The sequence below is a fragment of the Hemicordylus capensis genome, chromosome 1 (assembly GCF_027244095.1).
Source record: "Hemicordylus capensis ecotype Gifberg chromosome 1, rHemCap1.1.pri, whole genome shotgun sequence".
In the NCBI taxonomy this organism is placed as follows: domain Eukaryota; kingdom Metazoa; phylum Chordata; class Lepidosauria; order Squamata; family Cordylidae; genus Hemicordylus; species Hemicordylus capensis.
In genome coordinates this window covers 148664404-148691063 of record NC_069657.1, presented here as the reverse complement: position 1 = coordinate 148691063, position 26660 = coordinate 148664404, and the positions used below count along the sequence as shown (strand labels likewise).

Below are 26660 nucleotides of genomic sequence, written 5' to 3'. Positions count from 1 at the left end.
TGGTCCACATCATATTCTGGCAGTCCATAATTGTGACAGATGCAATTCTCTGAGTATGGAAGCTGCATATCTGTTCTACTGACAAAAAGATGACCCTAATCATTCATTAGCAGCAGTCTCTCCTAGGCGTTTCACAGAAAGGTGTTCTGTGAAAGGAGATGATAGGCATCCATTTACCTTTGGTCTTATTCAAGAAATATTTCAGCTCCCACTGGGTAGTGAGGATGTTGAAGTATCGTGGTTGCTCAAAGAAGCGCAGGTAGCGCATAGAGACACGTGAGGGGAAGACACGCTCAAACTGCCCACGCCGAGCAAACTCATCCTCTGTCTCTACCAGCACACGCACATCCTCTGGGGTCAGGACATCCAGGATGGAGGAGTAGAATTCCTGCAGTCAAGAGTGACAGGGAAATATCTACAGTCTCCAGGAGACAAGTGTACAAGACTGCATACATTCACCAGGGTGGGTTTTTTAAAATGTGCAACCAGAAATAAAATGTAAAACTACATGAAACGTGTGTGTCTAAAAGCATCATTATAGAATAGCAGCAAGCCTGGTCCCCAATGAAATAAGCCTCCTTGAAGCTATTTAAAAATTCCACCCAATACAAAATTACTGAGCTTCCAGAAGAGAAAAATCTTTCTGGATTTTTCACTGAAATGAGTCAGCCACATATTGACTTCAAAGAGGCACTTGGAAAATAGCTGCATTGGCATTACCAGGTATTTTTCTGGCAGCAAAGAGGCCACAGCTATGCTCTCATGTGCTCTTTTCTTCTCCATCTGGACAGCCCTCCAATTGATAAAGCAGCAATCAGGCAATCTTGATAGACACACTGAAAGCTGCCAGAGAGGTCCTACTCTCCTCGAATGTTATTCTGTGCCACTCAAGACAAGAGAGAGACCCTCTGCCTTAAGGAAGCAAGTAAGCTTTTAGCTGTCTGCCACAATTGCTTGACTTCTCCAGTCTAATGCCTTGTTGCCTACCAGAAGCAGGAAGAGACAAGTTACATCAGCAGAAAGCAAACCTCTCCACATGCTTAAGGTACTTTAAACTTTGGTGTATGGAGTATGTGTCAGATGATTAATTTTTCCTTTTTATTTAAGCTTCCTGGTTGTTCCAAGACCTTATGTAATATATATACAAAGGGTTTAGGCCAACAGGCCTTCTACTATGTTCATACTTCTCCTCCCCACTGCCCATCTCTTGTATTTAGTTTTTTTATAACCCGCTCTCCAAATAAGGTTTTGTTGTTCACAATATCTCTTGTGTAAATTTTGAATATAACGTTCTGTATTAGGTTATGATTATAGCATTATATTTGAATATAACATTCTATATTAATGTTATGAATATAACTTTAGCATTGTCAGATTCCCAGTTCTGAGAATTTTCTAGATTTCTAAATGTCATGGAATTATGGAATGTGATTCTAACAAAGCATGTGCACACATACAAGAAAGACACACAGGTGTAAGTGAATTACAGTCACAGACGACAGTACACCCCCAAATTTTTCTTTTGGAAGGCCCTGTCCCTCAGTCACTGCAGTGCCTTCTACCTGAGGGTTTCTAGAATGCTCACTTTACTCACACAACCCCCACATGAGTACTGGGACAAGAGAGAGGCATCAAAATAGAAATGTGTTGGGCGAAGGGAAGTTTCTTAGTAATGCTTCTCAAATGCTCCTCTACTGCTTAAGAGCATGTGTATGAGTGACACAATCTCACTCATTAACACACAATCTTTAATTTGGGCCTTAAACATATTGATTCACTGCAACAGTCTGTAATTCTCTCCTGAACTGTATAATGTGTGCCTGATGTGCTAGATGTTTTAGCATGAGGCGAATTATGCTGATAACTAACCTTGCTCCATATAGAGATGAAAATTTAGCACTCATGCTACACCAATTATTATTCCTTTGTAACTTGAAGATTAGGGATGAGCCCGGACCGGTCCGGAGGCCATTCTAAAGGCCTCTGGACCGGTCCGGACCTGGGCGGTTTGGTTCGGGTGGGGGGGTTGCTTTAAGAGCGGGGGAGGGTTTACTTACCCCTCCCGCCGCTTTCCCGCTCTGGCGCCCGTAATTTTAGTATAATTGGGGCGGCAGGATACCTCCCTGCCGCCCCTTCCCCGCTTTCGCTACGAAAAGCTCCCAGGAGTCCTCTGCGCACGCGCGCACATCACAGAGACGTGAAGTGCGCGCACAATGTGTGCACGCGCAGAGGACTCCTGGGAGCTTTTCATAGCGAAAGCGGGGAAGGGGCGGCAGGGAGGTATCCTGCCGCCCTAATTACTACTAAAATTACGGGTGCCAGAGCGGGAAAGTGGTGGGAGGGGTAAGTAAACCCTCCCCCCGCTCTTAAAGCAATCCCTCACCCCAGTGCCGGACCGCAGTTTGGCAGTTCCGTGCACACCCCTATTGAAGATGGGCACACTTTTTCCAAGTTTCCACAATAAAATATATGACCTTATGTATTTGGGAGTCTTATTCTGGCAAGTATTTGGTGAGCACCAAGCACTTCCTGAGCAGGGTATCATGGGCAGGATCCAGACTAAGATACGCATGACTAAGCACCATTGAAATAAATGGGACATGTTAGTTATGATCAGCTTAAGTCCCACCAGTTTCAATGGGTCTTAATCCTGACTAACTTAGTCTGGATCCTGCCCCATGATGACATAAAAGAACAGCAGAGGAACACTGGCCCAATCACGTTAGTGAGACAGCAGAATGAGGAACAGGTGAAGGCATATCCCCACCTACCTGATCAGGCACTTTCGGGGTCAGGTAATAAGCTCTCTTTGTCTTCTCAGAAGTGAACAGCTCAAGAGATGACCTGGACTTTTCCTTCATGACACTATTCAAGCTGTATACAACAATGATTAAAGTTAATTTGTACACAAGAGGACTACCAGGTCGGGTAGTACCTCTATTGAGCCATCTATTGCCAAAACCATCAGCAATGCAGCAGGCTATACCTGGTGTTAAACAATACACTGGAGTCTAAGGATGTGCACAAATCCATTTTTTAACATTCGATTTGTGCCCAAATTGAATCATCCCTGATTTGTTTTGTGTCCAAATCTACCTCCCCCCGCCCCAAATCATCCCAGATTCGATTTGTATTTGATTTGATACAGATTTGGATCAATTCGAACCACTTAACAAGATTTTAGGGGCACCAAATTTGGGTGGTGGGTAGGTCCCCATGTGTGCCACCTACCAACCAAATTTCAAGTTGGTAGGGCACTTGGTTGATCTTTAATGAATTTCTTTATTGTTTCTTTAATGAATTCCTTTATTGTTTACTGATTTTGTATATTTCCATCATACGAAATAATGGGAATTCGAAGTCGCCCTATTCTAACCCTAACATGGATCCCCAGCTTTCTTTAAAAACAAACAAACAAACAAACAAAAACTAGGCTCTAGCCTCTGTAGAAGTGGAGTTATGGAGCAAAATGTGCAGTCATTATCTTTCAAGTGTTTGGATTCTTTGGTGTATAATAACCTTTCCTCAATGAATTTCTATGAGGATTCATTACACACCTTCATTTCTTCTGTTCATTTTGACTGTCATTGGACAGTGCCATCTGTCAACTGTTATGTGCCAACTACAACCTCCCACACACACACCTGCAAGGTAGTGGGGTACTCAGTTTATTTTTTAGGAATTTTTGAAGTGTTTCGATTCTTTGGTGTCTTCATTACACACCTTCATTTTGACCCCATTGCTTTGCAGGTGGAGGTGGGGAATTAGTGGCATCCCATGTTCAAACTACCCCCCAACCACAAGCCACTGGGTACTCAGTTTATATTTTAGGAATTTTTGAGGTATTTAGACTCTTTGGCACGTAATGAATCCTCACAGGGATTCATGATGAGGAAAGGTTATTAGACACCAAAGTCTACACTTTGAAACACTTGAAAAAATTCCTAGAACATAAACTGAGTAGTACCCCACTGCCTTGCAGATGGGAGGGGTATGTAGTTGGCACCTGGCAGTTGACAGTTAGCACTGTCCAAAAGACAATCAAAATGAATAGAAGAAATGAAGGTGTGTAATGAATCCTCATAGAGATTCATTGAGGAAAGGTTATTATAAACCAAAGAATCCAAACACTTGAAAGATAGTGACCACACATTTTGCTCCATAACTCCACTTCTACAAGAGCTAGAGCTTAGCTTTTTTTAAAAACTAAAAGCTGGTAATCTGGGGAAATTAATAGGAGGGATCTGAATCCCGAATCTATTTGAATTTAATCAGGCACAACTTGATTTGATTTAATTTATTTTGATTTGATTTAAGAGAGCCAGCGTGGTGTAGTGGTTAGAGTGCTGGACTAGGACCGGGGAAACCTGAGTTCAAATCCCCATTCAGCCATGAAACTAGCTGGGTGACTCTGGGCCAGTCACTTCTCTCTCAGCCTAACCTACTTCACAGGGTTGTTGTGAAAGAGAAACTCAAGTATGTAGTACACCGCTCTGGGCTCTTTGGAGGAAGAGCAGGATATAAATGTAAAAATAAAAAATAAATAATAATAATAATAATAATTTGGACCCAAATCTAGCCAATGGACCACAGGGGTGATTTGTTTTGTCTCCAAATCACCTGAATCAGCTAGATTCGGGTACAAATTGATTTGTACCCGAATCTATTTGCACATCCCTACTGGAGTCAGAGCTAATGACTACTAAGCAAGAAACATCAGAAATCATAAGAAAGCAACCACGGCTAACAGTGGCCAGCTATTTCAAGACTTGGAATCAAGCGAGAGACAATGAAAAGCAATGTAATTTCCCTTATTCCTGGAGAATAAGGTACTTGCCAATGGCCCAAGACAGCTAATAGCTGCTCTAAATCTGTATCAAAAAATGACAGTAAAACAAAGGTGGCATACTAACTGGGCAAAGAGGCATCTTTTAAAGCAGTGGCCTCTTCTATTTAGCAGAGGGACAGCAACTGCCCCATCCAACCCCAGCACAGAATTCCCCAGTGGCTACTGTTGGTATCTACCTTGGGTTTCCTTTTAGACTGTGAGCCCTCTGGGAACAGGGAATCATCCCTATCTTTTCCCCTACATAAACCACTCTGAGAACATTTTTTTATTGATGTAGTACATAAAACTGTTGCTTAACATAACTTAATGTGCAGTTCTATGCACATTTATTGAGAAAGTAATACCACTGCATTCTATGGGTCTTATTTACAGGATGGCAACCTGAGTAAACTCTGCTTTTGCCAACAGTTATTAGTTGCTAAATTTGAATATTACATTTACCCTAATGAATGTCTGCACAACTGAAGAGTGGCAGCAACACAGTACACCATAATATAGTGAATACAGTGTTGGATTTGTACTAGGAAGACCTGGGTTCAAATCCTACACAGAGGATGGAAACATCCCACACACACTGCCCTGAGCTATTTGGAGAAAGAACACACAGAAACAAAACGATGAACAAATAGGTATACAGGCACAAAAAGGGTAGTTGACTATGAAAGGCACAGAAGATTAGGGATGAGCATAAAACAGATTTTGTGTTTTAAACTCTAAACAAAATGCAGATGGCCAAAATGTTTTGATGAAACAGCAGTTGAACCAGTTGTTTTGACAAAACAAAACTCAAAATGTTGTTTCAGCCATAAGGAACAATGGGGGAACTCAAAACACCCCATTGTTTCCCATGGGTAGCTCCTAGGGACACCAAAGTGGGTTGGGTGGTAGGGCATGATGGGTGCTACCTACCACCCAACCCACGAGAGAAAGGGCAAGCAGGCGATTTTTTTTTTTGGTGAAAAAAATTAACATTTCCCCCCAAACCCCATAGGTTAAAAATGGAGGTTGAGATTTCCTCCATTCTCGCAGCAAGAAGCCTTCACAGTAAGTAACTAATGATCTTTTCTCTTCAGCTGGAGGAGGACATCTCCTGTGGGGCTTGCCACAGCTTAAGAAACCCAGGTGGGGAGTCCGGGACTACTGAGGAGGAACAGCTTGTTGCAATACCCTTCTGCCAAAGGACGCAATAGCAGATCTGAAAAGCCTTGATCCACCTGGCTATGGTGGGTGCTGAAACCTTTTGACCCATGGAGGTGGGCAAGTATGACAAAAGAGCAAATCTGTGGAAAGAAATGGGTTTGTGCGTTTGAGGTCTTGAAATCTTTAGGCACCTATGTACATCTAATTTGTGCCAGGCCTTCTCCAAATGGGCAAAATGAAGGCAATACGATGTCCTGTGAACAATGGAAGAAACTTTGGGGACGAAGGTCGGGTCTGGAATGAGTCGAACTGAATCCTGGGGGGAAACACGTTTGCAAACAGACAGGTCCTGTAATTTTGATACTTTCTTAGCAGAGGTAATAGTGATTAAGACGGCCAATATAAATTAACGCAACCTTAGGGGAATTGAACATATAGGTTCAAAAAGAGGAGCTTTTATGTAATGCCTTTAGCACCATATGCAGATTCCAAGTTGGAAATCGATGTATAATGGGTGGAGAGCGGTGAGTGGCCCTTCTGAGGAATTTCTTAAGATGAGGATGGTTGGACAGGTGGTTCTTGTCTTGCACGGAAAGTACACTAACTATAGCCACTACTTGCCTTTTTGGAGTATTTGCTTTCAGTCCCTTACCTAGCCCCTCCTGGAAGAAAGCCAAGAGCTCTGTGATGCCGCATTTATGTTTCCGAATTTGATGTTTAGTGCACCAATGCAAGAAGGCTCTCCAGGTGTATTAATAGATCCAATTTGTAGATCGGCTTGTGAAGCTAAGACAGTGTTGAGTACACTTGGTGAGTAACTGGGGAGGCTTAAGAAGTTGCACTCAGTCTCCAGGTGGCCAACCAAGCCAGGTCATGGTATAGGACAAGATCTTGTTGGAGCAGGTCTGGGGTTATTGGCAGAAACCAGGGATCCTGTCTGGCTAAGTGCAGGATCTCTAGGAACCAGACCCTCCTGGGCCAATATGAAGCTATGAAGACTACTTCTGCTCTGTCCAAGCACACCCTGAGAAGGAACAGACTTATCACTGTTACTGGAGGAAAGGCATAAAGTAGAGTCAGGGACCATGGATTCTCTAGAGCAGGGATTCTCAACTTTGGGTCCCCAGATGTTTTTGGACTTCATCTCCCATAATCCCCAACCAAAGGCCACTGGGGCTAGGGATTATGGGAGTTGAAGTCCAATAACATCTGGGGACCCTACGTTGAGAATCCCTGCTATAGAGCATCGACCCCCTCCACTCCCTGACATGGAAAACTGGTGGAAAATCTGTCTGTTTTGGCATTGCTCAGGGAGCCAAACAGATCCACCTGTGGGTGACCAAAATGCTCTGAGATAATGGAGAAGACCTGGGGATTGAAGCTCCACTCTGCTGGATCAAAGTCCTGTCTGCTGAGCCAACCCACTTGGGAGTTGAGAATCCCCTTGACAAGGTGTGCTCACAGGAAGGAGAGGCCTCATGGATTCTACCACTGTATAAGTGGGGTGGCTTCTCCCACCCCGGTCGGTCTGTTTACATGGGCTTTTGCAGTTACACTGTCCGTCCGAATGAGTATGTGTTTGTAATTAATTGCTTGAAGGCTAATAAAGCCATGCAAATTGCTCTTAACTCTAGCCAGTTGATATTGTGTGTGTGTTCCTGTCCATCTGCCTTGTGCAGAGTGGTGGAGACTACGCTCCCCAACCTGTGAGACTGGCATCCATGGTTACAATTAACCTGGACAGGTCTAGAAATTGCTTGCCTTCCTCTAGCCATCCTGGGGAGGTCCACCAAAATAAGGACTGGTAAGCTTGTGGCAAAAGGTCCACTTTCAAATGTTGTTTTTGTGCTATGGGAGGAGGAAGAACCACTAAAGGGGTCTTAGATGAAAATGGGCCCACTGAACCGCATCTAGGGATGCCACCATAAGGACCAGTAGGCAAGCCAGATATTTGTGCGATTTCCTATATTTTCCAGATTTTCTGTGTGCGCTCGGGGGTGGGGGAGGGAAGATGGAAACTGTCCATGACAGTGCCTATCATGACCCCCAGGTGATGGATTGTCTGTGTGGGGATGAGATGGCTTTTGGCCACGTTGACAAGGAAGCCATGCTGTGTTAGTGTTTGTATTTTTGTGTCTATGTCTCTATAAGCCCCTGGGAGATCTGGAGCCCTTCTCAGGAGATCGTCAAGAAAAGCCAGGATCCTGATCCCCTTTAACCTTAGATGGTGCTAAAAGACACACCACAATCTTAGTGAAGACCTTTTGCATCGAAGAGAGGTTGAATGGGTCCTGTATTGATAATGTATTCCTCTGTAGTAAAAGCAAAGGAAGCGACAGCATGCAGGATGGATGGGAACGTGTAGGCATGCCTCCATGAGGTCTATTGAGGCTAGGTTGTCTCGGTGATGAAGAGTATCTGCTATAGAGCGTAGAGTCTCCATCTTGAACATTCTTCATCTGATGAATTTGTTCATAAATTTTATGTATAGTACGGCTCTGAGAGATCAGATGTTTTTGGGTACAGTGAATAAAAGAGAGTAGACCCCTCCACCGCACTGAACCCGAGGTACCTTCTCTATTGCCCCTATTTCCAGAAGGTGATGAATCACGTGTAGGAGTTTTCTCATCACGTGTAGGCAGGTGGTGGTTTTATTACTTATCCAATAGTAAAATTAAGAGTGTTTCCCCTGATTTATTCCACCCCAAACCCAGGGAGGTTCAGCCTCTGCTGATAAGAGGGGTGGTGGCAGCAGCATTTTAAATCTACCAGAAATATAGAATAGTTTTATGAGAAGCCCAGCCAGGGAGATCACCAGGAATCACTCAGCATTTCTTTTCCCTCACATGAGCTAGCTCTGAGACAAAGGCTTTAATGTGTTACAACATCTTTGAGGGCTTCTTCTCCAAATAGTCTTGACCCTGTATATGGCACTGAAACTAGATTAGATCTGGATGTGGTGTCTACCTGCCAGTGTTTTAGCCATAAGATCCTGCACACCACAACTGATGTTAGGTGGAACGTATAGGAAAATGTATTTTAAAAAGGGTTGTGTCAGCTATAAAAGCTTGTGCTTTTGGGATCTTCAATAGTGTTTGCTTTAGTCCAGTTGGGTCAGTAAGTGAGTTGTGTAAGAGTTCATAAGAACATAACAAAAGCCCTGCTGGATCAGGCCCAAGGCCTATCTAGTCCAGCATTTTGTTTCACACTGTGGTCCACCAGATACCTCTGGAGAGCACACAGTAAAGATGTGAGGGCATGCTCTCTCTCTTGCTGTTGCTCCCCTACAACTACTGAGAGGCATCATGCCTCTGAGGCTTGAGGAGGCCCATAGCCGCCTGACTGGTAGCCATTATAGATCCATGAGGACAGGTCTATCAATGGACACCCGGGAAGCTCTAGCCATGATAGAAGCTGTGACAGGTGACCTAATATTAAGGGGAAAGATTCATGTGTCCTCCTAAGGGCTGCCTCAATCTTTTTGTCGGAAGCATCTCTAAAGGAGTTGTCCCCATTCTTAGGGAGCACAGCACCTGATAGGAGCACCACCACAGGGACATCTGTGGGAGGAACCTTTAGGAGTTTCATAGGTACAGTAGTAGGTACCTACTAGTAGGTACAGTAGTAGGTACAGAATAAGATTTGAGGCTGTTGAGCTAGGCTTTTTGTTTGAGGCCAGAGCTGACCATTCTTGTTTCACTTTGTCTACAGATAGCTCTGAGAAGGGAACATTATTGTCCCTGACTTTCAAGTTTTGGGAAAACCAATGCACCTTTTGGAAGAGGCTTCTCCTTTTGGGCTGGAAGAACCTGTAAGTCCAGAGTAGAAACGGCCTTATTTCACAGATGGGTAAACTCCTCTGAAAGAAATAGCCTCTGGGAGGTAGCCAATGAATAATCATTTTGGTCATCAGACCATTCCCCATCCTCTTTGGAGTCGTGTTCAGCATCAGGGTCTCCGAATGGAGAATGAGGGGCAGGATGTGAGTCCATGGCTATGGCCAGGGGGTTAGGGTCTGGGTGTAGGCCCCATGGATCTGAACTTTCAGGGTCCTCTAGTATATTTGGATGGGGATCAGGATAATCATAGTCAGATAATTCAGAAGAATGCTTATGCCTGTTGCCCTATGTGACTTAGAATGTCTCTTTTTTTTGCTTAGACCTTTTGGAGACTGGGCTAGAGGATGAGCAGGAAGACTCCCTCCATCTATGCTTATGCTTCCCAGCCTTTTGAGGACTCTTCTGCTTTAGTGAATGGGACAACATATTTTGAAACAGTGTCTAAAAGGCAAGTGAGACCTCAATATTTACATTTGGCTGAGGCAAGTGATTTACATCCCTTGCTATGGGGCCCAAAAGATTGCTCCACAGAGGGACTGGGGGTGTTGGCTTAGTTAAATCTATGGGGAGGTTCCCAGGTAGGTTGCCAGATGGCCCAGGTCTCACTGGTTCCAATGGTTCTGTAGGAATGGTGTCCTCGACCAGTGTGGAAGCTGACTGTCCCGCCATCACTTGCATAATGTGGGAGCTGCCTCCAGTGCCTGTTGCCACCTCTATTGTTTGGGGCAGTGGCGTGTGGCAGCTGCAAGCAACTCCAGCCCCAATTGCCCCCCAACTGCTGCTTTCCTCCTGTCCCTGGTACTGGCTGCAGCTCAGTACCTCCATTGGCTGGCCTAGCTGTTGCTGATCTCAGCCACTAGGCTCCTGGCCACAGTGGCTATTCCTGGCTCATGCCTATTCCTCCCCGTTGTGCAAGTTCAGGCAGCAAACTGGTGGATGCTGAGGCAGCTGCCGAAAACAGCAGGCCTTATGGTAAAGGGTGTGTAGACCCTCCACTGTGTCCTCTCTGCAGGGATCAGCCACCCTGGGACAGAAGGCAAACACAAGCTCACAGAGGCAGTGGCTGAAGTGCTTGAAGGATCCTCTTCTGGATCAGGCTGGTCTCAGGGGGGCAGTGATGACGAAGATCCAGGGGTTTTTGGAGTATTCGAGGGCCATTTGGGCAGGATGCTGGAGTGGTTCCTTCCTTTTGGCAAGAAAACATTGCTAACTCGTGGTCCCTGTGTCTACATCCTGGAGAGAAGGGTGGGGGGACAGTATAGGGCAGGGTTCTCTCTAATTTCTTTCCATCTGTATGCAGAGTAAGTTTTGTTCTGGGTGGCAATATCAAGGCAGTGTGTTTTTTCTTTTCCCCAGAGTGGGACCTTCCCAATTCAATCTGAGCAGGATCTAAAAATAACTGAGTGGACATTTAAAACCTTGTGCATGTGCACATGTATGCACGCCTTAGAGGGAACACTGGTCCAGGGATAGAAGGAAGGAGTGAACAGATAGAGAGAGAAAAATAGTAGAAATAACGGGGAGAGAAAAATAGGAAAGTTATTAAAAAGAAAAGTAACTGAGGACCAAAGAAAGAATGGTCTGAAGAAGAGAGGTAAAGGCCTTGGAAGGGATAAGAGAGAAGGCTGTCTCTGGAGCAGGGTGCAGAAAGTGGGTTGGGCTATCGTTCCCAGACTCTTAAAGCTTTCAGTTCATTAGCACAGTCCTGCCTCTGGAGCAGCCCTGGATTAACCATAAGGCAAAACACGCACATGCTTAAGGCATCAAGGGAAGGGGGGCACCACAGAGTTTCCCCCCTAGCTATCATGCCCTTAACTCTTTCACTGAACATAAGAACATAAGAACAGCCCTGCTGGATCAGGCCCAAGGCCCATCGAGTCCAGATTCCTGTTTCATATCGCAGCCCATCAGATGCCACTGGGAGCCACAGGCAGGAGTTGAGGGCATGCCCTCTCTACTGCTGCTACTCCCCTGCAACTGGAACTCAGCGGCATCCATGAAGTTATCTAGAACCCTCTTAAAGCCATACAGGTTGCTGGCTGTCACCACACCTTGTGGCAGAAAATTCCACAAGTGGATTATGTGTTGTGTGAAAAAGTACTTCCTTTAGTTGGTCTTAGATTTCCTGACAATCAATTTCATGAGATGACCCCTGGTTCTAGTGTTATGTGAGAGGGAGAAGAATTTCTCTCTATCCACTTTCTTCACACCATGTATGATTTTATAGAACTCTATCATGTGTCCCCGCAGTTGCCTTTTTTCTAAACTAAATAGACCCAGGTGTTGTAGCCTTGCCTCATAAGAAAGGTGCTCTAGGCCCCTGATCATCTTGGTTGCCCTCTTCTGCACCTTTTCCAGTTCTACAACATCCTTTTTTAGATGTGGTGACCAGAATTGTACACAGTACTCCAAGTGTGGCTGCACTATAGTTTTGTATAAGGGCATTATAATATGAGCCGTTTTATTTTCAATCCCCTTCCTAATGATCCCTAGCATGGAATTGGCCTTTTTCACAGCTCCTGCACATTGAGTCAACACTTTCAACAAGCTGTCCACCACGACCCCCAGATCCCTCTCCTGGTCAGTCACCGACAGCTCAGATCCCATCAGTGTATACTTGAAGTTGGGGTTTTTTGTCCCAATGTGCATCACTTTACACTTGCCAACACTGAACTGCACTTGCCATTTTGTCGCCCACTCCCCCAGTTTGGAGAGATCCTTTTGGAGCTCCTCACAATACATTTTGGATTTCACTGACCAAAAGAGTTTGGTACCATCTGCAAATTTGACCACCTCGCTGCTTACCCCAACTTCTAGATCATTTATGAATAAATTAAAAAGCACCAGTCCCAGTACAGATCCCTGGAGGACCCCGCTTCTTACTTCCCTCCATTGTGAAAACTCTTCATTTATCCCTACCCTCTGGTTCCTGTCTTTCAACCAGTTTGCAATCCATAAATGTACTTGTCCCCTTATCCCATGACCGCTAAGTTTCCTCCGGAGTCTTTGATGAGGAATCTTGTGGAAAGCTTTTTGGAAGTCCAGGTATACTATGTCAACTGGATCACCTTGATCCACACACTTGTTGACACTCTCAAAGAACTCCAAAAGGTATGCGAGGCAAGATTTCCCTTTGCGGAAGTCATGCTGGTTCTCCCACAGCAGGGCCTGTTCTTCTATGTGCTTTACAACTCTTCCCTTGAGGACGCTTTCCATCAATTTGCCTGGAACAGACATTAAGCTAACCAGCCTGTAATTTTCTGGATCGCCCCTGGATCCCTTTTTGAAAATCGGTGTTACATTTGCTACTTTCCAGTCTTCCGGTACAGAGCCTGTTTGCAGAGATAAGTTATATATTTTGGCAAGGAGGTTGGCAATTTCACATTTGAGTTCTTTGAGGACTCTTGGATGGATACCATCTGGCCCTGGTGATTTGTTAGTTTCCAGTTTTTCCAGACAGTTTAGAACATCATCTCTTGTCACTTCTATCTGACTCAGTTCTTTAGCCTCCATCCCCCAAAAGTCTGCTTTAGGAACAAGTATATGCTCTGTATCCTCTGCCGTGAAGACGGACACAAAGAACTCATTGAGCTTCTCTGCAACCTCCATATCCTCCTTAATAATCCCTTTCACTCCCTCATTGTCTAATGGTCCAACTGCCTCCCTGGCAGGTTTCCTGCTTCTGATGTATTTAAAGAAGTTCTTGTTATTCCCCTTGATACTTTTAGCTAAATGTTCCTCAAACTCTCTTTTCGCCTCCCTTATTGTCACTTTGCATTTCTTTTGCCACCTTGCACTTCACTGCCACACTCAACTTTAGTCAATTTTTTGTAATTGTTTTTATCTTCCGTGTCCGACTTTACTCTGCATTGCTAAAAAAAATGTTTTCTTTGGCTCAGTGAGTGACTAAAGTTTCAAGAAACTACCAAGCTATGTATCTGAAGTAAAAAATCATTGATCTGCGAAAGATTACTGTAAAGAGCAGTACAAAATATTGATAAAACTTCACGTAAAAGATGGTCGTGTGTTATGATGTCTGACCTTGAAGATGTAAGATTTTTCTCAATCATTCGTTCTGTTGAGGCTATTTATAAGAAATTATGGACAGTGGAACTGTTTTGGTTTACATTGAAAATCTAGAAGAAAAATTTAAAATTTAAATAAATATTAAGGTATAAGTAAATAATTTGCTTGAGTCTTAATGTCCTGTCAGTTAAGCAATGGAGGGGGCCGAGGGGGGGCACCATTGTTGGGCTGTGCTTAGGGCATCAGTTGCCCTTAATCCGGCCCTGCTCTGGAGCATGTGGGAAGGATAACCCACAGGAGATGTCGTCCTCCTGCAGCAGATAAGAGATACCCAGCTTCTCCTCCTGAGTTTGCAGTCTATGCTTACTTACCTGGTTGTGGAGCTGCTGGCACTTCCAGAGGGTGAAGCCACATCATCTGCATTTGGCAACATGAAGCCAGCCAAATTGAGTGCATCCCGGACCATTTGGCCCTTGATGCTCACATCCAGAGGAGAGTTTGAATGGAGGCTGCAAGGAGAGAAAGATTTATTAGGAACTTTGACTGGACTGTTTCAGCTTCCTGCTTAGGCTTTTGATATTGGGGGCAACTGTAAAGCAGATCTATACATCTCCATAAAAGTGAACAAGAATAATTTTTATTATTAAGTGGCAAAGACAAGACAATATCACATAAATAGGATGGAGAGCTTAACCATTCTCTAGTTCTACAATAGCCTCAATACAGCTACAATATACCTAAAACCTTGCCCTCTTCTACGTAACATCTCACTCCTTGGTCTCCTCGAGAATCCGTTCTAAACTTCTTATTTCCACAGTCTCCCTTACATTAAGGGGAGGCAGCAGCCATGACCAACTGGAGGCAGTTCTGGGTGGCAAAGAAGAGCCACCTTGTCAAAATGAACAGCACTTTCAATAGAAACAGGCCAAATGCACTTTGTCGGAACAATCTTGGAGTAAGGGACGGTATCAACAATGCAGTGGATGATGCACCAAGTGCAGACTACCTGGGAGAGATATTGACTTCCAGGATCCATGGCTTGAGGTTCTCATCCAGCATGACATCAAACCCAAACAGCTCATGGCAGCAGTAAGGGCGCCGCACATACATCTTTACGAGGTTGATTATGTAGGGCTCTGATCTGGAAGGTGAAATGGGTACTTGGCTGTTATAGAGCAACAGAACTGGCTTCCATGAAGAGCAGCTTGCATTAGCTCTCATATACATCATTTTACTTAGGCAGTGGTACAAGTAAGCTATAAAAAAGCAGAGCTGCAGCAATAGCCCTCCCCCATATGGCTCAGATAAGACCTTCATGAAGGTCTTCTTAGTAGGGATGGGCCCGGACTGGTCCGGAGGCTATTTAAAAAGCCTCCAGACCGGTCCGGACCGGGGCGGTCTGGTTCGGGTGGGGGGGTATCTTTAAGAGCGGCGGGAGGGTTTACTTACCCTTCCCGCCGCTTTCCTGCTTGGCACCCCTAATTCTACGAGTAATTGGGGCGGCAGGACACCAGCAGACGTCGCCGCCCCCACGCGACCGGATTACGGGCCAAATCGGCCCAAACTACTGCCGCGGCCAACCACCCACCCAGCCACCCAACACAAGGCCCAATTTCGGGCCAAAGAAGCCACCCCCACACGGCCAGATCACGGGCCAAATCGGCCCGAACTACAGCCGCCGCCGCCCGCCCGCCCAGCCGCCCGAGTCCCAACCCCAACAAGGCCCGCTTCAGTCAGGCCGATCAGGGCCCCACAACTTGAAGGAGAGGCCTCTCTCCGCAAAGTCTCGGGCCGAACTGGGGCTTTGGGCGCAAAGGACGCCTGGGAGTTTTGAAGAGCAACGTCGGGAAAGGGGAGGCAGGGAGGTGTTTGCGAGGCCGCCCCTTTCCTGACGCTGCTCTTCAAAACTCCCAGGCGTCCTTTGTGCCCAAAGCCCCAGTTCGGCCCAAGACTTTGCGGAGAGAGGAGCTCTGTTTGCAAGCTCCTCTCCTTCGAGTTGTGGGGCCCTGATCGGCCCGACTGACGTGGGCCTTGTTGGGGTTGGGACTCGGGCGGCTGGGCGGCGGCTGTAGTTCGGGCCGATTTGGCCCGTGATCCGGCCATGTGGGGGTGGCTTCTTTGGCCCGAAATCGGGCCTTGTGTTGGGCAGCTGGGTGGGTAGTCAGAGGCGGCAGTAGTTTGGGGCGATTTGGCCCGTAATCCGGTCGCGTGGGGGCAGTGACGTCGGCTGGTGTCCTGCCACCCCAATTACTCATAGAATTACGGGCACCAAGCGGGAAAGCGGCAGGAGGGGTAAGTAAACCCTCCCGCCGCTCTTAAAGATAACCCCCCACCCAGTGCCGGACTGCAGTTGGCGGTTCCGTGCACACCCCTACTTGTTAGGAGGCAGTATATTATCTACTTCAAGATATTAAGATCCAGAAGAGAAAGCACAGGTCAGGAGCATTTTTTGAACCAAGGAATTATCAAAGACAAGAAAGAAATAACACTGTAGAAGGAACTTATTCCAGAAGCATAGATGAAATGGAAGTAAGCCAGAACACATACTTCCTCAGGCATCAGCTAGCACTGATACATATCCAGCTTACTGATAAGAAGCCCAGAGAGAGGGCCAAACTGAAAGAGCTGGAAGGGTTTTTAAATACCATTCAGGAAGAGTATGGAAAAGAAGGAAGAATCACCATCTCTAGGCAAGTATTTAGGGAGGTAATGCCTTCTCCTAACGATGTTGACATGGAGAAATAGACTTGAGTATCATCAGCATACTGATAACAGGCTGGACCAAATGTCCTGATTATCTCTCCTAGCTGTTCCATGTAGATGTTAAAGAGCACTGGAAACAATATGGAGCCCTGGGAGACACCATGTAAAAGTTCACATTTTGAAGAGCAACAGTCTCCAAGGGACACCATCTGAATCTGCCCAACAGGCAGGAGAGGAGCCAAAGCAAACCCTCAACCCCCTCAGATGCTCCAGAAGGATACTATGGTCAATAGTATTGAAAGCTGTCAAGAGATCCAAAAGGACCAACAGAATTACACTTCCTCTATCAATTCCCCATTGGAGATCATCCACCAGGCCAACTAAGGTAGTCTCCACCACATCTCCCATCTGAAAACCAGATTGAAATGGGTCTAGATAATCAGTTTTCTCCAAGACTGCTTGGAGCTGGGAAGCCATCACCCTCTCAATTAGTTTTCCCAACCATGGAAAGTTGGAGACAGGCCCATAGTTACATAAGAACATAAGAGCAGCCCTGCTGGATCATGCCCAAGGCCCATCTAGTCCAGCATCCTGTTTCGCAGTGGCCCACCAGATGTTGCTGGAAGCCACAGGCAGGACTTGAGGGCATGCCGGAGTCACTGGCTAGTCGGAGAGCTACAGGCCACCTCCAGCCTCAAAGGCAGGATGCCTCTGCCACCTCTGAGGACCAGTTGCAGGGGAGTAAGAGCAGGAGAAAGGGCATGCCCTCAACTCCTGCCTGTGGCTTCCAGTGGCATCTGGTGGGCCACTGTGCAAAACAGGATGCTGGACTAGATGGGCCTTGGGCCTGATCCAGAAGGGCTGTTCTTATGTTCCTGCTGTTACTCCCCTGCAACTGGTACTCAGAGGCATCCTGCCTTTGAGGCTGGAGGAGACCCACAGCCCTCCAACTAGTAGCCGTTGATAGACCTCTCCTCCATGAAGTTATCCAAACCCTTCTTAAAGTTATACAGGTTGTTGGCTGTTACCACATCTTGTGGCAGAGAATTCCACAAGTGGATTATGCATTGTGTGAAAAAGTACTTCCATTTGTTGGTCTTAGATTTCCTGGCAATCAATTTCATGAGATGACCCCTGGTTCTAGTGTTATGTGAGAGGGAGAAGAATTTCTCTCTATCCACTTTCTCCACACCATGCATGATTTTATAGACCTCTATCATGTGTCCCCGCAGTCGTCTTTTTTTCTAAACTAAATAGCCCCAGGTGTTGTAGCCTTGCCTCATAAGAAAGGTGCTCTAGGCCCCTGATCATCTTGGTTGCCCTCTTCTGTACCTTCTCCAGTTCTACAATGTCCTTTTTTAGATGTGGTGACCAGAATTGTATGCAGTACTCCAAGTGTGGTTGCACCATAGTTTTGTATAAGGGCATTATAATATGAGCCGTTTTATTTTCAATCCCCTTCCTAATGATCCCTAGCATGGAATTGGCCTTTTTCACAGCTGCCGCACATTGAGTCGACACATTCAACAAGCTGTCCATCATGAAGCCAAGATCCCTCTCCTGGTCAGTCACCAGCTCAGATCCCATCCCATAGTTGCTTAACTCTGTAGGATCCAAGCTTCTTCAGAAGAGGTCTAATGATTGCCTCCTTAAGACAAGAAGGCATCCTGCCCTCCCTTAGAGAAACATTTATAATATAACATAATATAACATAATATAACATAATATCTACCAGGCCTTTACAACAACCATCCACCAGATAGTATTAGCCATGTCAGACAAGGGTCAAGAGAACAGGAGGTAGGCCACATCGTTCCAAGCAGCTTATCCACATCCACAAGAGTCACAAAGTGAAACTGATCCAGCCTAACCACAAGAGGAGTTGGTGTCCAGCATTAGACTCTGCAATAATTGTGGAGTCTGATTCTAAGTTGGCCTGAACACAATATATTTTATCCCCGAAGAACTCATTACAGACATCACAACGGGTAACTGATGGTTCAAAATTCTGATTCAAGGACTAGATAGACTGGATGAGGGATAACAAACTAAGAATTAATGCTAATATGATGGGGGTCAAAACTTGGGAGACAATTCTGATCTGTCACTTCTGGATGGGGTCACACTTCCTCAGAAGGAACAGGTACACAGAGTGCTTCTGGATCCAAACCTCTGCCTGGTGCCTCAGGTCGAGGCAGTGGCCAGAGGTGTTTTCTATCAGCTTTGGCTGATGTACCAGCTGTGTCCATTTCTTTAGATAAATCAACAGTGGTACATATGCTGGTAACCTCCAGACCTGTCTACTGCACTGCAATCTATGTGGGCCTGCCTTTGTACGCAGTCCGGAAACTGCAGTTGGTACAGAATGCAGCAGCCAGATTGGTCTCCAGGTCATCTCAAAGATACCATATTACTCCTATATTAAAAGAACTACACTGACTACCAATAAGTTTCCGGGCAAAATACAACCAAATATAACCAAAATAGGTGTTGGTTATAACCTATAAAGCCCTAAACAGCTTAGCCCTTGGGTATTTTAAGAGAAAATCTTCTTCACTATGAGCCCCACTGCCCGTTGAGATAATCTGGAGAGATTTATCTACAATTGCCACCAGCTTGTCTGGTGGCTACACAGCGACAGGCCTTTTCTGTTCCCTTTTGAGACTCTGGAATGCACTCCCTGCTGAAATAAGAACCTCGCCATCTCTAACAACTTTTTGAAAAGTTTTTAAAGACACATTTATTCACCCAAGCTTTTAAACAGACTTGTGGTTTTAAATTGGACCGGGGACACCCAAGTTCAAATCCCTATTCAGCCATGATACTTGCTGGGTGACTCTGGGCAGTCACTTCTCTCTCAGCCTAACCTACTTCACAGGGTTGTTGTGAGGAGCAACTTAAGTATGTAGTGCACCACTCTAGGCTCCTTGGAGGAAGAGTGGGATATAAAATGTTGTTGTTGTTGTTGTTATTTCTGTTTTATGTTGCTGTAAACCACTCAGAGATGGAACTTTGAGGTGGTATAAAGTAAAGTTGTGCGTCGAGTTGGTGTCGACTCCTGGTGACCACAGAGCCATGTGGTTTTCTTTTGTAGAATACAGGAGGAGTTTACCACTGCCATCTCCTACGCAGTGTGAGATGCCTTTCAGCATCTTCCTATATTGCTGCTAGCCAATATAGGTGTTTCCCATAGTCTGGGAAACATACCAGCGGGGATTTGAACCAGCAACCTCTTGCTCCCTAGGCAAGTTACTTCCCTGCTATGCCATTAGGTGGCTCACAAATATGTATTTATTTAACATATTTTTATACCACCCAAAACTTACGTCTATGATATAATATGATAAACAAATGTTCCCAAGACTCACGCAATTATGGTTTTGACAACAATGTCTTTTATCTTCTCCCAGATGGCATCACTGTCAACTCCTTTCTGGTTCAAATAGTTCCAGAGTGCCTTCAGGGCCCTGGAGACAGAGAGAGTGTGTGTGAGTGTACATGCATGTATACATGCACACCAGTGCAACTCCAATCATTTACACCTCTTTAGAATTGTGAAAGAGTAAAGGCAACATGGTTCTGTTATTCCTAAGGATACACTTTATAAATTTCTTATGAAATGAGTGAGATCATACTTGGGATACAGCAGTTCAACTCTCAAGAGTATAGAAGTGAGACAACATCTACTGGCTAAGTGCCTTGAATAGCACATTACAGCATAAAGAGCTTCTCTTGTCTGCCACCACTGGCACTCACCATTTGTGACCCTGGCAAGCAGTTTCATCTGCGTTGGGTTTGTACTCAATGTTCTTCTTGTTGATACTGTAATTGGTCAAGTGCATGTACTTGTTGCTGAGGCTCTTCATGGAGGAGGAATATCTTCAGTAGAGAAAGAACAAAATGATTACTCAAAACACCAGTACAGAGGAATCAGTTACTGAACTGAACAGCAAGGAGATGAATGAATATTGGCAGTGCAGAAACTAAGGATGCATGTATACACCGATTTTTGAGCATATCCTCCCTTCCCCCAGACTGCAAGCTAGGGGTGTGTGTGTGTGTGTGTGTGTGTGTGTGTGTGTGTGTGTGTGTGTGTACACACGTGGACATGCACACACCAGTGTTCTCTATCATTTTTTCAACTGTGTGTGGAATGAGTTTTGTTCTGGGCAGCAGTATCAATGCAGTGTGCGCGCATGTATATTCAATGTGGGACCTTCTTGATTCAATCTGAACAGGACCTAAAATTAACTGAGCGGACATAAAAAACCATGTGCACACATGCACGTGTGCAAGGTGAGGTTGGTGTACCTGCACTATGTTACATATCAAGAATTGCTCTGACTTGAGTGATTCACCAACTTAAGTCAATTACCTTCTTAATTAACCAATAAAATGATGTAAATACTGTAGTACGTCAGTGTCATATTTGGCCATTAAAAGAAGATAGCACATATCTAATAATGCAGGCAAATAATTGATTCTCAACACTCACTGTTTAAACCAAGATATGTGCACAGATGGTTGTACCAATGCTACCGATTTTGAACAGCTGATTCATTTTTTTAACTCATCTTTAATGTACAAATCAGGAACAGGTAATTACAATTACAACTGGTGTTTCTAAAGGTAGTAAAGCTGCTGCCTAAGATCCCTCCTCAATCAATCTAGGGATAGCTTTATTTACTCCACAGTATGGAAATCATAGTCAACTTGCTCCTCTTATTCCCATCTACAAATAAACCTCCCCCCTTACAGACAATGTATTCCTGAAGAACCTACTTGCAGCTGGCAAAGCGAACAAGTCCATCTTTGAACAAGTAGACACGCAGTGGATCATAGCATGTAACGTAAACATAAATCCGTAAGTCGAACTTACTTCCACCAATGAGGTAGGGTTTATGTAAGTACCTGAAACAGAAAGAAATGAACCACTGCACATAAGGAATAGCCCTGAAATTTAGACTTGGGAAATTTAGCACTTTGCTATCAGGGAATAAGTCACAAAGAGACAATTTCTCTCCTGCAGGGCTTTTGAGACCACTTCTGAAACTCCAGCATTTTCAAGAAATACCATTACATGTCACAGAAAAATGTCTCCATCAATCAGGTTTCAGAAGACACTTCAGCAAAGAAGTAGCTCCACCATGCTCTGCCCTTAGCTGAATACAGAAGCAAAAGAAAACAACAGAACAATACCCATCTCAAAGAGGCAGGAAGTATGACCAGAGGCAAGTTAGCAACTTTACACCTTCAGAAATTCAAGCAACTGGCAAAAAGAGAAAAGACCAATTTGTAACATTTGGAGGTGGGGATCTTGCTCACCTTTGCACCAGCAGTGGCCTGCGCTTGGGCAACTGACTCCACTTGTGGATGACCTGGATGCCAATGCCCCTGGCTGACGCTGGCTACAAAAAAAAAGGTGGGGGCGGGGGGAGAGAGAAAAGTGAAACACCAGTTTGTTGTTATCTTGTAAATTCTAAACTGAAGGGCTTGAATATATGGGAAAGAAGTTGGGAAGGCGGCTGTGGTACGTGAAAATAATTGATTATTGGTAGCCCACCTTTGGCCTTAAAACAGTTGAATTAACAGGATTTATCATTAATAAGAAAAGCTTTGTATGGGTTACATGCTAAATGTACAACAGCTTGTTTTCTATACACAGTGTACAGACGCAAACACAAACCAGTTTGTTGTTTGAAAAACAAGCTTCAGGCTTCTACATTCCCCTCCTCCTTCACATATGAGGGGAGGAGAAGAAAAGCATCCACTTGCGGTTTGCAACCAACTGTACTTTCCTGTACTTAGACAAAATGGGAATCTGCGGCCTATTCAAAGAAGTTTGCTCTCAAACCAGGGCCCTGATTTGAGAGCAAGCTATGGGTTGCACATATCAGTTTCCTATATCCCACTGAAATAGGAAATTGCAGTTTGTTGCAAACCACAAGCAGAAGCATCTCCTCTTCTCCAAAGGTGTGCAAGGAAGGGGAACATGTGAGCCTAAGGCTCATGCCTGCTTGTTATCATCTGAACTTGGCCTTTGTGTCAGTGACTGACAAAGTCTACCCATAAGCAGAGATCCTAGAAACCTGCTTGGTTGTAATGAACCTGCAAGGCACAGACTCCAGCTGGTTCAATGCAGAAATGTGGCATCTGCAAAGTTTTGGGTATCCCTGTGGTGTTAAAAAAGTTTCTAGTTCTCAAGGATGTAGAGGAAAACATGAAGACCGATAGAGACATACGTGCAGCTTATAGCCCACTGTGCATCTCCATCCTTCTCTCCTCCTCATCCATGTGTTCAAAGACCACCACCCCGCTTCATTCAAAATATTAATTTCTGAAAAACTCCAGATTCAGCAGCTTGTGTACAGCATCCAGGCTAGTATTTTCACTCACACACAGTGATTTTCACAGATCCCTCTCCCCATTGTGCTCTTGTGAACCTTCAGGGACAATGGGCAAGGAGGGTGCAGATAGCTACAGAACAAAAGGGAAATCAGGCGCAATGGCCACTTCCCACCTGGTACAAGCAAAAGTATTAAACAGTATAGTGCCCAGAATACCTAGGGGAAATTAATGTAAATTGGTCTACCCTGCACATTTATTTACAAAACTAAAATTATAATACTTTTATTTATTAGAACCAAGCTATAACTGATGTATCAGAGAAGATGATTAGATTACACCTATAACTTCGAAGTGTGCTTCCTCTTCTGCTGATGGGCTAAAGTGCATTCCAGTTGATAAATCAAGGAATAGAAGGACCAGATAATCAGTGATTATCAGTCAAAAGTAGTCCCCACCTACAGGAAGAGAGACCAGCAGCCCAAATGATTATTTGGGTGAAGTAAGGCAAGGTTAAGAGGAAACCAAAGTACATGTGTAAATTGCCCATCCACAGGGATAGGACTGTAGTTCAGTGGTTGAGCATCTGCTTTTCATACAGAAGATCCCTGGCATCTCCAGGTAGAGCTGGGGAAAACTCCTGCTGCCTGTCAGAGCAGACAATACTAACTTAATAGACGACTGGTCTATGGCAGCTTCCTATATACAGGAGCTTTCACAGTTGCTAGAGAGTACCAGAAGGTAGAGTATGTACCACTCGAGTACACAAGGACAGCATGGCCATACCAGAGCAGAGAACTTAAGCATATCCCTATTCACATCAGGTTTAAACCATCTCCTCTATGCCCTCACCGGCTTGACAATCCATTTCTGGCGGCTCCCACAATCTTCCCATGCCTTCCTCAGTAGCTTGATATCTTGAGGGAGGATGAAGGACTGGGGCAGGAAATTGAATTCCTTTTTCCCAAAGCGCACCTGCATCTTGGACACATTTCTCCACAGACGGTCCTTTCGTCCAATTTGGAATGAGCCAGGAAAGTGGTTCAACTGCAAGTGGGAAAGGAAGAGATAAAAACAGAATGAACCCCGCTTTGTCTTCTGGTATGCTATCTTCAGTACAACTGGGCAGTATTCTTTCCTCCAAATTCAGGGGAAACTGTTAGAACCCACACTGCCCACACTATTCCCCAAGCACCTGCTGGCACTCCTTACAGGCCGCTCCTATGGAGTAAAAATGCCAGCACTGAAGTATCTACCAGGCTGTATCTTGCAAGCCTTAAAAGGTCTCCTTTGGAAGCACAGCCACCAAGAGTAGAACGTGAAGGGACAAGGAAGGGGACCATTGAAGCAGAGAGCAGTTACATGCAGTGAAAGGATGAGGAAAACTGGAGAGAAGGCCAGAGCTGGATGCATCTCACCCTCTCCCTACACCTTGCACAATATCCATGGCCACATCTCATACCTTCTGGTGTTCCCTGATAATTCTGAACCCAGGAGATTTCATGTGATGGCCCCAGCAGCCCAGCCAGTCATTGTTTCCTGTGGGCAATAGGGCAGTTCAGAGACCATATTTATTTACTATTATCTGAATACGTTGGATACATTTTTCAGCTCTGTGCTCAAAACTGTAACAGTCTTGTGCACACGAGGCTTTCAGTTTGGCAGTTACAAATGTGCAATATTTATTTAGCCTTGGTCCAGGCTTCCCCTTCCACCCAAACCAAGCACTGTCTCATACATGCAGCCCTCAAGAAAAAAAATAACCCTATGAAAAACTGTACATGACTATAACCCGCTTTCCTTCTCTTCAGTGACACCCCATCTATTCTCTATCCACATCAGTGTCACAAAGTATATCCCGAAGCCAAGCCCTGTTAAGTTAAAGTTAAGTTAAGTATAAAAAGACAAATAATAATCCCCATCTCTTTTTTTTCCAGATCCCTAGTTCCTTTCGAGCTCTTTTCCCACTAGAGGTGGGGGAGAAGTGTTCGTGTATTTATCAAAGAATCTATAGGAAAGAGCAGTTACAGTTTTGTTCCTACACACAGATCACAAACATATATGGCAAGTTCTACAAATGTTGCTAAAATCTGGCTGACATCCAGACTAATGTTGCGCTGGTGCTACAGGGGAGGAGCAATTTTTGCCAATCTCACCTTCTCTCTGGAGCACCCACCGTGCCTCCTGAAAATCTATTCCTGTGAATAACGTGACCCTCAGTTCAGAGACGTATTTTCAAGAGGCACAGCAGGCTTCAGAAGGAAGGGGAAGTCAACAAAAATTGCCCCTCTCCTATAGCACAAGAACAGCATTAGTCTGGATGTCAAGTTATTTTATTAAAAATAGGACATAACTTTATGCCCTCTTCGAACTGTCTTCCCCAGCTTCCATAAACACAGATCATGCTGCAGCTAGTGTAGTCTTGCAGAAAACATCATCATATCATGGGCACTAACCACTCCAAAAAACCATGCCCAAGGGCACACATCCAGGCACAACAGACAGAAGGCTTGTCCAAGAGTTGGAAGGAAGCAGTGGAAGAGTACAATTTGACCTCCAGATTCTCGACTTCCAGCATCATGCTAAGTTCTCCATGCAAGAGAGGTACAATAAGTCAAACAATTATACGGGGTCCTCCAGGTCCCTCTGCTACCCAGATTCTCAAAGTGGAACAGTAAATTTGATTAATATCCAGCCTTATGTCAGTGCAAAGCAGTGGGGTGAACTTGGGTCTACTTAAGATAAAAAGGGGACATGCACCCACAGACCATTCCCACACTGAAGAGAACTCACTCTTGCTGATTTTGAAGTTGGACCTGGCAATAGTTTGCTTCACAATGTTGGGGGTCACTGTGCTCATCTTCCATCGCAGCATCTTTCTCTGCTCCCATGGGAGCTTCTCCACTAGGAAAGAAGGAAATCCTAAGAGTAATGGAAAATCTGGTCCAAGGAGTACCCATATCTTAAATTTAATGTAATAAAGACACAGAGCAAAGAAGCTAGAGGAGATAGGTTTCTTCACAATCGATTTTAACAGGGGCTATCAAGTGAAGCAGGAAACCTTTTGCAGAAGCTCCATACCTGCCAATAGCATACTGGCTCTCAAACTGTGGGGCAAGCTCCCTTTGGAGGCACAAAACAACTGGAGGGGGTACAATGTTCCTGCGAGGAACAGGACAGGCTCCTGAAGCAAGTAGAACTTTCTTCACATACAAGCCAAGACCTGGGTGTGGGAAGGAGATCTGGTCTTGTGATAGTGAGCATGAATTGTCCTCTTTGCTAAGCAGGGTCTGCCCTGGTTTGCATATGAATGGGAGACTATGTGAGCACTGTATGATATTCCCCTCAGGGGATGGGGCCACTCTCGGAACAGCATCTGAGATTCCAAGTTCCCTACTTTGCTTCTCCAGTTAGGGCTGTGAGATACTCCTGCCTATAACCCTGAAGCTGCTGCCAATCTGGGTAGACAATACTGAGCTAGACCAATAGTCTGACTCGATATAAAGCAGCTTCCTATGTTCCTATGAATGCCCTCTAGCAGATTATCATAATTGATCCACACTGGACTCGTGTTGGTGGCTGCTCCTCCACTTACCCCATCACACCAACCTTATTTGGGAAGAGCTGCTACCTTGTTCTAATCACGTCCTCCTATGTGCGATTTCAGGAAGGGTCAGAGATGTCTTGTTTCATTATTCTAGCATAACTATTGGATTTGCGCCCCAATTCACAGATCTATGCACACGGCAGCAGGCTGT

At 45.0% G+C, this 26660-nt stretch overlaps 1 protein-coding gene across 6 annotated transcripts in view; it reads right to left on the bottom strand.

The window, feature by feature from the left end:
* Positions 1 to 26660, bottom strand: part of TTLL4 (tubulin tyrosine ligase like 4) — a 51605-nt gene that overhangs the window by 3564 nt on the left and 21381 nt on the right. For 2 of the 6 annotated variants that reach the window (XM_053256762.1, XM_053256753.1), the window contains exons 6-16: positions 25696 to 25806; positions 24365 to 24441; positions 23755 to 23949; positions 21883 to 21965; positions 21340 to 21468; positions 20314 to 20436; positions 19926 to 20024; positions 14861 to 14995; positions 14226 to 14363; positions 2772 to 2874; positions 178 to 388 (exon numbers count right to left, since the gene is read on the bottom strand). In XM_053256762.1, coding sequence (XP_053112737.1) covers positions 178 to 388; positions 2772 to 2874; positions 14226 to 14363; positions 14861 to 14995; positions 19926 to 20024; positions 20314 to 20436; positions 21340 to 21468; positions 21883 to 21965; positions 23755 to 23949; positions 24365 to 24441; positions 25696 to 25806 — 1404 coding nt within the window. Of the gene's footprint in view, positions 1 to 177; positions 389 to 2771; positions 2875 to 13767; positions 13965 to 14225; positions 14364 to 14860; positions 14996 to 19925; positions 20025 to 20313; positions 20437 to 21339; positions 21469 to 21882; positions 21966 to 23754; positions 23950 to 24364; positions 24442 to 25695; positions 25807 to 26660 lie in introns of those variants that run through there. The other 4 variants (XM_053256770.1, XM_053256787.1, XM_053256780.1 and 1 more) reach the window with 4 other exon arrangements.